At 46.2% G+C, this 9,650-nt stretch overlaps 1 protein-coding gene across 2 annotated transcripts in view; it reads right to left on the reverse strand.

Moving 5' to 3' along the window:
- LOC104555273 (solute carrier family 12 member 7) overlaps positions 1-4,099 on the reverse strand; it is a 57,422-nt gene extending 53,323 nt beyond the window's left edge. For both annotated transcript variants that reach the window (XM_061996195.1, XM_061996196.1), the window contains exon 1: positions 3,897-4,099. In XM_061996195.1, the coding sequence (XP_061852179.1) occupies positions 3,897-4,017 (121 nt within the window). In that variant the 5' untranslated portion in view covers positions 4,018-4,099. The remainder of the gene's footprint in view (positions 1-3,896) is intronic.
- Positions 4,100-9,650: the final 5,551 nt, after the last annotated feature.

A 9,650-nucleotide genomic window follows, 5' to 3' on the forward strand; every position in this document is an offset into this window, starting at 1 on the left:
AAGGGAAACAATCCTAAGCCAGTTCATGTCTCATGAATGAGATACTTGGACTGTGATTGTTTCACAAAAATATCAGTTCAATCACTGACTTTCAAACCACCTCTGAACATAGGGAATGAAAAGGGAAAAAAGTCCATGTTTGACAAAGGTATGGGGAAAACAAACAAACAAACAAATCAATCATCGGTTTGTTCACAACTGGATCATCATGTGCAATTCTGGAGCTTCCCCCATTTCACAATGAACAGAAGTTCAAAGACAGACAGAGAGCAGAAACTACACAGTAGTAACTATGGAATGGCTTCCATGTAAAGAATCACTAAACAAGACCCTTCAGTTTAGAAAAAAGGTGATAGGGTTAAGATGAAACAATGGTAATCAACACCTTGAGTGGTCTGGAGAGAGACCTGACAAGTATTAGCATGATTTGATGCCCTTAATCCAACGACTGGATGAGAAAACAAAGAAGAGGTAGTTTGCCTTTAAGCAGCAGATCCTAGTGCCACAGTTTGAGGTGCCAAAACCACACTTTAACTTCTGACTGGGTAAGAGAATTGAAGAGAAATTCACCGAGTGTATTTAGAACACAAATAAATTTTCACCTTAATCTAAAAATCTAAAGGCACCAACAACTTAGAAACTAATCCAGTTTCACAGAAGGGTTATCTTTTTCTAGCCCACAAGTTGCTGAAGCCTGGAAGTGGATGTGTAAAACAACAGCACAACTGCCAACCCACGTTCCTGTGCATAGCCCTGGACTCGAGCTTTTAGCAAGTGCTGGAAATGCTGTGCGCACTACTGGCTAAGCACACGAACTGGGCAAGGAAGTCTAACTAACCTGTGGGGATTAAAAAAAAAACAAACGAAAAAGTGAAGATATCAGTCTGCATTTGTTCAGGGTACAGAAAATTGGACCAGCTGCAATGGGATGAAGGGTAATGTGTAACATTGTATTTTCCTGTACAGTAAGTTCTGAACTACAGGCTGGTTCTGTGCTTGAGCAGAAGCTGACTGAAAACATATGAGACTTCTTGGTGAGATGAGTCTGTCTCCATTGCACATACAGACAGATATACACACACACTGGCCTCAACTATTTCCTGTTCTTCCACGAATCTGCATTACACAGAGATCTACAGCATTCCTGCTTCGTCATTTACATGATGACTTCTTGGTAGATGACCAGGTTTGCCACTGATATTCCTTGTACTTTAATGTAAAAAAATTTGTTAGGAGTTCGTTCCCATGTTGGTTTCTACAGAAGACACTGGTGTGACTGAAAAATACTACTATGGGATGCTAAAAATACTAGTTAAGCTTTGAAACATGTGGTGATCTAACAGCTAAACAACATACAACCTGCTTCCCTCCAGAAAAACAATGCTGTGGGTTTGGTGGCAGTTTTCTGGTTGTGTTTTTCTGTTTGCTTGATTAGTTGTTTTGAGGTTTGTTTGTTTGTGGTTTTTTTTTTTTTTTAAAGGTACTAGCACAGTCAAAGCAATTAAAGAACTACTTCGTTTTTAAGTCAGACAACTCAATCAAAATGGATGAAATTCTGGATTCCTCAACAACTGGAAAAAAATTAAATGCTGAGCTATACAAGCTAAAGGGTGAGACAAAGGGGAAGTTCCTATTGTCTCTTTTTTTCCCCCATCTCCACGCACAGTTTCACCCCCTTCCCACCATTCTCATTTGCAGCATTCACTCACCTCAACTCCAAAACAGGGACAGTATGTTTTTCCTCTCTGGGGGATTTTAGTTTTCTGCCACTTCAGCACACAGAAGCAGCCCAGTACAGTGTCTGATAACCATTAAGGTCAATCGCAGGAAAAAAGAAGGGAACTCCCAAATGCAGAAGGAGGCAGGGAAGGAAATGTTTTACTCCCTAGCCTTTTACTCAAGGCTGGAGCAAGGAGAAAGGCAAGCACTCCTCCTTCTCAGCAGTAGACTTTCAGATGGGCGTTACTCCAACAGCTTTTATCTGTACCAGTATCTTGGAATTCAGAAGGATGAGGCAAGAAGAATTATTTGACTACACAGTATTAATTGTAGTGTGTGAACTTATAATGCATAAAAACATCCATTCAACACTGGAGGCAATATTAAGTACATTCTTCGCTTCCCAAACCTCTGTAGCATTTAATCTCTTAAACAAACTGGAGCACTCTGTGTCTTGTTTAAAAGTCAATGCATTCTCTTTTCAGAGTTTATAACCATATTTTACAGGCACATTAGAAGAAAACGTCATACATTAATGTGCTCAGGTGGTATAAACCCGGGACCATAGATAAATAAACGTATTTTGCAAATATAACTGCTAGTCCACACAAATGCTACTCAATTGCATGAAGATTTTCTTAGTCACAACCCTAAAAGGTTAGAAGTAAGCCACTGCAAGAGTGCCAGCTCTACTCTTTCCCTCACTCTCCTAAGATTTCTAAACATTCCAAGCCTGTCAGAGGTTTCACATATACACATGGTTCACCATCTCCTGTATGTACGTTCAGTATTTCGAGATGCCAGACACTACACTTGATGCCTTTTTTGACTAGCTCTTCTACCATAAGAGAAGCTGCTCAAACAGACAAATGCTGTACTGCTGTCTGTCATCCAGCCAGGACAAAAACTGTTGCCACAGTTCCTATTCCCATTAGCTTGGAAAAGAAAAAAAAAAGTGGCAGTTATCAGAATACTTGCTCATTGCTTGAATATATCAAAGGGAAACGTGGCTACACACAGCATATATACCTCTTAATAAGCAAGTAGGGACTTGAGAAAGCTCTGGCACACAAAAACCACCCAACTTCATCATCTTGGTGTTTTACCAGATCCTGTTCCTAAAGCATCTTCATGCAGAAAAAAAAAAAAAAGTTAAAATAATTTAAATATATTAAGCTTGACAAATATCTGGGTTTGTCTCTTTACAGTCACATCCCATTAAATGCTGTTAGCCTGACTTGTCTGTGATCCATACATAAATCGAAGAGCTGGCCATCGTGAGGACTTCCCTTTTACACAAACCCGTCTTTTCACCTGCGATCACCCAACGTCAAAAAAAAAAAGAACCCAAAACCAAACCACCATCATAATGAGCATCGATTGTAACACAGCGCCGGGAACACCGTGCAAGATCCAGCCGGCTCTCCCACGCCGGCTGCGATTCCAGAGCCACGCTTGGCATCGCTGCCGACTCTTTTCCTTATGAAAGAGGAAGCGATACGGGCTTCGGAGCCAGAGGGAAAAGGACCCCTCGCCTTCCTGGCAGCGCCTTCCACCCGAGAGGGAAGCGGGCTGAGCCCCGTCCCGCCGCCCGGCCACCCCCGCGCTCCGCCCCGGGCCCGGCGCTGCGAGAGGGGCAGCCGCCACACCGCGCCCGGGGCGAGCGCCCGGCGCCGGCCAGGCAGGACCGGGCTCCCCTCCGCAGCCTGGCCCTTCCCTCCTTGTCTCTCCCTAGTAGGACTTGGCTCTCAAACGGCGCCTAACGGTTGCGCTGGGAGGGTCTGAGAGGTCTTTTCCAGCCCGAACGGCTCGGCGCGGCTGGGGCCCGCCTGTTGAGCTGCGGCAGCACCGGGCGCTGCCGTTCGCCCCTCGGCGGGACGCTCAGCGCCCGCCCGCCCGCGCCGCCAGCACTTCCTCCTTGCGGGCTGCGGCTCACAGGAACAAAGCGAAGCGAAGCGAGCGCTCCGCCGCCCCAGGCGCCGGACTTTCGCCCTCGCCTGCGGCGCGCTCCTCCCCACCTGGACAGGTAGCCCCGGCGCCGCCCGCGGCGGAGAGGTGCGCGTCCCCTCCGCGGGCTGCGGCGCTCCGCGGCCGGCCCGCGCCGCTACCCCGCGCACAAAGCACCGGGCTCTCCTCGGGCGCCGCGCGCACTGCTCCCCGCAGCCCCCTTCTCTCACCGGAGCCGCGATCTCTCCCGTCGTCTTCTTCCTCCTCCTTCGGCGGCTGCCCATCGCGCTCGGCCGGCGCCCGCCCCTCGCCCTGCGCCTCCACCGGCACCACGGTGAAGCTGGTCGGCATGGCGCGGCCGGCGCGTGCCTGTGGCGCCTCCTCCGCGGGCAGCGGCAGGAGCGCGGCGCCGCTACCCCTCACGTGAGGCCGCTTCCTCGTGCGGCGCGGGGGCGCGGGCGCGGCGCCGGGCCGAGGCGGGGCGGGGAGGAGGCGGGAGGCGGGCCCGCCGCCGGCCTGGGACGGGACTACCTTGCCCGCCTCTGATTCACAGCCAAGCGACTTCGCGGCTCGGCGGCGGGGGCGGTGGGAGGCGGAGGAGCGTTTGCCGAGAGTGGGACAAGTGTCGGCGAGGGAAGAGTGTGTGTCATCGGGTTCCAGACGTGGCTGTCGGGCACAAAAAACGCCCACAGAATCAGAACGGTTTGGGGTGGAAAAGCTTATCTCGTTCCACCCTCCTGCCACGGACAGGGGCACCTTTTAGGAGCCCAGGCTGCTCCCAACCCCGTCCAACCTGCCCTTGGACACTGCCAGGGATGGGGCAGCCACAGCCTCTCTGGGCAGCCTGTGCCAGGGCCTCACCCACCCTCACAGGGAAGAACTTCTTCCTAATATCTAAATCTCCTTTCAGTTTGAATCTGTTACCCCTTGTCCCGTTCCCACAAGCCCTTGTAAAAAGTCCCTCTCCAGCTTTCCTGTCAGCCCCCTTTAGCTTGCTTCAATGCTTTCTCAGACTTTGCCGTGCAGGTGTCTGTGCAGCACTGGGACCACCACGCTCCTCAGACCCCAGCAGGCAGAGACTGTCTTCCAAAGGAAACTAGAGCCAGACTGTAAGGCCCTGATCTTACAGGTCTCTAAAGGGATGTCAGCATCCAGAAGGCACAAGCAGGAGCTTTGAGAGTCATATTTTATGTAAATGGCGGACAAAGTCTACTCTGTGCCTTGGGACTACTGGGAGGTAGTTCCCAGAAATCTGCTCTCCTACATAGCAGCCATGGGTTGCAGGGAACGGTTGATGGCCCTGTGATTCAGCATGTAAGCTCTGGCCTGAAGTGAAGCAGGTTCAATGAATCAGTGGATGGGGAGCGTATCAAATTAAATATTAATGACATAGCATTAGTAATGAGCTGTAGCTCTCAGTTACCTCAGACTTCCTTCCCTGAGGATCATCTCCACTCCAAAAGGAGAGAAAAGACACTTGGAAGGAAAGGGAGGTTTTCTTGACTCTTGCTATTCTAACTTCCCAGCAAAGTGCTAGAATAGAGCAGAAAAATTCTATTCATGTCAGTCTGTATCTGTGTCTTTTGGAAAGAGACTCTGATAGGTTTGTGGGTCCCATACTTCAGTGAGGTAGTCTTGTCCTACAGCGTCTCCTTTCAAAGAAGGGGGCAGCGAAGTGGTAGAGGTGGGAGGGCAGCAACAAAAGGAAAGGGAGAGAGGGAGAGAGGGAGAGAGGCATTGTAACATTGTGACATCTGGAATGGGCTTCCAGTTCCATCCCCATTCAAACCATGGCATGATCACAGTAATGAGAACAGTGGCTGCGTGAAAAGGGAGTTTTTCTGTGCTGAGGATGCATCTCTTTATCCTCTCTCCATCTTTATTTCCAAGCTTAAGAAAGTGGCTGGAATTGTGGTTTTGCTAGTGGTAACAGACATCCAGTCTGTCTGCAGAGGCAAGGATATTTTGGGGAACTAGTACCAGCAGAATTTGCTCTTAACAAAACCGAAAAATAGAAGGGAACCAGAGACTGTGGAGTATTATCTATTGCCTTTGTCCTGTACATCTGCTCTATTCCTTCCACTTCCGCCTCTCCTTATCACTGTTGCGTGGTTTGGGGACATCATGAGATGTGGCTTGCCATGCCATATAGGAAACACTGAAGAAATATTAATGGCAACAGGTCCCATCTTTTGTGGTGATAAAACAGAATGAGAGCCAAGCCTGTGTTCTGGTGCATATTACAGTGCTGATGTCTTAGAGTTCTACAAGCTCTAATTTCTGTTCATTTTTGTTCGGTATCACTTGCAGAATTAACTTTCCCATTCTTCTTTCTGTGCTTTAGCAATATATCACTAAGCAAGCACAGGGTCTTACCAGCCTATCTCTTTGCATTTTTCCTATTACTGTACTTTTATTCTGTAGGTAGCTTTTCCCCTTAAGTGTCTTGGAATTTGTGCTCTCTGCTACAGCTCTGTGAAACTGCTAACAGCTGTTGACTCATGCTCAGCCTGCACGGAGGACAGTAAAGTTCCTACACCCATTAATGTGCAAAGGTGAAATTTGTTGGCTTTGTTTCATTTTCAGAAACGAAAGGCAAAAAGCTCCGGTTTTGTGTCTTTTAGTTTGTTTGGCATGCTGCTTTGACATGTTTGCAAGCAGCTACACTGTTTCGGAGACAATGCCAAAATTCCTAACGGAAAGTTGGTTTTCTTTGGCCTCTGCCTTAAATGTCGATTCACACACATGGACTTGTTCTTTCAAAAGGCAGTAGTTCAATTCATTACAGAACTAGGGCGACTTTGCTCCTTGTCCGCTTGATGTAGTATTTCAGGTATACCTTGAGCTGAGGGACTGATGTGGAAAATGCCCTAAAACTACAGGGATCCACTCTTAGAATATGCACCGTTGACTCTTCGGACTGCACACTACGTGCCAGCTGAAGCTAGTGTTGTTAGCTACAGAATTGGTGAAACAAACTTACTCTTCCTGACTAAAGAACCTGTAGGATGAAGGTCGGAACACGAGCGTGGCTGCTCAGTACACTAGTGTACCTTTTGCATGCACCTGCTGCTCTTTGTCATTGCTAAACCACTGGCCTGGAGGAGGGAAAACTTCACTCCTCAAGGAAGGATTTAAAGCTGTTGTGCCTTGTGAACTCATTGTCTGCCAAAATGAGTAGCCTCTCTGCCCTTGCAATGTCATCTGTAAGCAGAGGCACAGATACTGACTTGCAACATGAGCACTGCAGGTTAATCATTGCCATGGTTTAAATGAATCGTGAAACAAGTTTCATAACGCCCAAGAAGTGAGGAGAATATAGAAGTATACAAGAAAAATGTAAAGACTTCTTTAAAGAACAATAACATGTCAAACAAACGGCAGGTAAAACATGGAGATGATACAATAGAAGTTAATATTACCTTTGCTTTAATACTGCTTTGCTTTACTGGGGTTTATTATTCTGGTGACATAGAGGACGTGGCAGGAAAATGCCCCCTGCATAATCCTGCTGCGTAGCTTTTCTTCTGTCTCTGTCAGCTGAAGGCTGGGAGTCTCTCCGGCCCAGTGAGAAGCCCTTATCACTGAGCAGCAGTGCTGTCTGCCTCCCGCAGGGGAGCACTCTCTGTGCTGACAGTGCTGTGGCCTCAGCAGAATGCACAGGGAGCAGTTTCTTGCATTCTCCTTAGGGATTTTGTTTTGGCATATGGGAATAGCAGAGTTGAACCCCCTCAGGTAAGAAATGTTTAGAACCTACCTGGAAGAGTACTCTAAATTATGCTTAAATGTAGGCACTACGTCTGTTTTGAATTAACTGTTGTTCTTCAGTACACCTGCTGGATAAGGCCTCTCAGAGGACGTGGCCACAATTTGGTGTTTCTCTGCTATGTCTGAATGACAGCAAACCTAAGCAAACAGAATCTCTTCATGTGTGCAGGTGCTCAAATACCAGCATTAAAGACATTTTGCAAACTGAAAATCAGGTAACGATTGAATTAAGGAAGGCACTTCCAGTGTTGGTAACGGAGTATGTCTTCCCTATTGCCATCTTGGACACAGGCAGCTGAATCCCTCGTGTTATGTTAATAACACCAAGTAACGTGGCCTTAATGTTTTCACTGTTGTTTACAATTGGTTCAAAAAAGTAAAATATCAAGGATTCATAAATTATGCCTGTTTACTTTAAAAATAATCAAGGACTGATCTTAGCTTAACCTGATCTTGTCACTTGTCCATCACTATCGACTGAGGATGCTTTACTTATACAGAGACCTCACAGGTGTGCCTAGGAGTGACACAGTAAATCTATCCACTTTACATCTTCTATAGATGATAATGATTAGCGGATATAAAAATTACATATAAATTGCTTTCAAAATGCCAAGATAAAAAAATCCCAGCTGTTATAGTTTATCTTTCTTCCTTTTAATTTTCCCAGAGCTTCTCTGCTAACATGTGTGATAAGGGTCGACTTGAAAACAAACGCAACTGCAAGTATCTGCTTGCTTGTAAGGAAATTCTGCTAGGATCACCTTTTTGTATTCCAACTAGAAGCAGAGTTTTGTCTCTATGGTTACAAAGTGCCCAATTACTTCTCAATGAAGAGAGCACATCTCAGTTTGGGACAGCTCACCAGCTTAATGAGCCTCCAAACTGATAGAAGACTGATAATCAAAAGAACGACTTTCTGTAACCTATTGCAATGGCTCCACTGGATTACTGACAAAAATTACAATACATCTTTGCATGCTGAAATACTAATTCACATTGTTTTACTCCCTTTCTATTATTGTGTTCGAGTAAATCAATGTAAATACTCACACCTGTATTAGAATGTACTGTGCAAGCCACCAATGTCACACTAGTTGAGAACTTACAGTCTCTGTGGATTGTTGCTTTTTTTCCATCGTGATTCAGTGTCTCCCTGTTGTTCTGCATTGTCATCCAGTGGGACAGTGGCTACCAGAATAGCCTGAAGGAAGTGAAATGATTAAACAGCACCTTTCCAACCAAGAACCAAGTAGAATTTCTCAGCCAGGTTTGAAGCAGGGACACAACTGGTGCTGAAATGACACCTCTGAGCGATCAAAGAGCACAGAAACCAAAGCCAAGTTTTAGAAGAGATTTTTTAGAATTTTTCTTCCCCGAAGTTAATTGTAATTCAGTGCCAAACATGGCCGTGTGGGACTGCAGGAAAACAGGCTACCTTGTGCAACCATGTTCTTCTCATTTTTTTTTTTTTATCTCTTTCATGTAGCGAGGTAGAAAGCAACTACTATTTTGGCTATTCCTTCATGGGAATCAGTGTTCTCCATTATTCCTGAGTGTGCTACAATGAAACTAATGAATCATTTTTGTCTCTTTACTTGTGCCTTTACTTTATGATTACATGCCTGGTCACCTTCTAGTCAACGTCAGCCCTGCTCTGAAGTGCAAGTACTTTTTTCAGGCAGATAGTTCCAATTAAGATCTGGTTTGCTACGTATCTTCACCCTCCAGAAAATCCCAAAAAGAAAATCCATTATTGGCATCTGAGGAACTAAAAGGTCAGGTCTGCAGCTATCCCACAGGAACTCTGCAATCTCAGATCATTTCTTTGAGTCAGCTTGTGCTCCATCTGAACATGAGATTGCTGTAATTTGCTATTCTTCATGTCTGCGGCTTTGGCTGTTGGGGATGCATTTCTTTGCATTTTAAGAGCGGCAGGAGGGAGCAGTAGAAATCATTTAAAATGTCTGATTTTTCAGACCATTTTTGCTTTTTGAGTCATCTACTATGTTGGCAAAATTTTCACCACTGCCACCCTCCATAACATTTGTCATCCTGTATTTATTAAATCCAATCCCCACAGGGACTTCAGGTGACATCAGTCCTCGTGTCCCTCCCAACCCACACTCACCTGCATCTCACCTGCCCGTACCACTCTTCTTTGCAGTCACCGTTGCAGCTGAAGAGTAGGCAAACAACAACCAAGGGACAAGGAG

Source organism: Colius striatus, chromosome 5 (genome assembly GCF_028858725.1).
Source record: "Colius striatus isolate bColStr4 chromosome 5, bColStr4.1.hap1, whole genome shotgun sequence".
Taxonomy (NCBI): domain Eukaryota; kingdom Metazoa; phylum Chordata; class Aves; order Coliiformes; family Coliidae; genus Colius; species Colius striatus.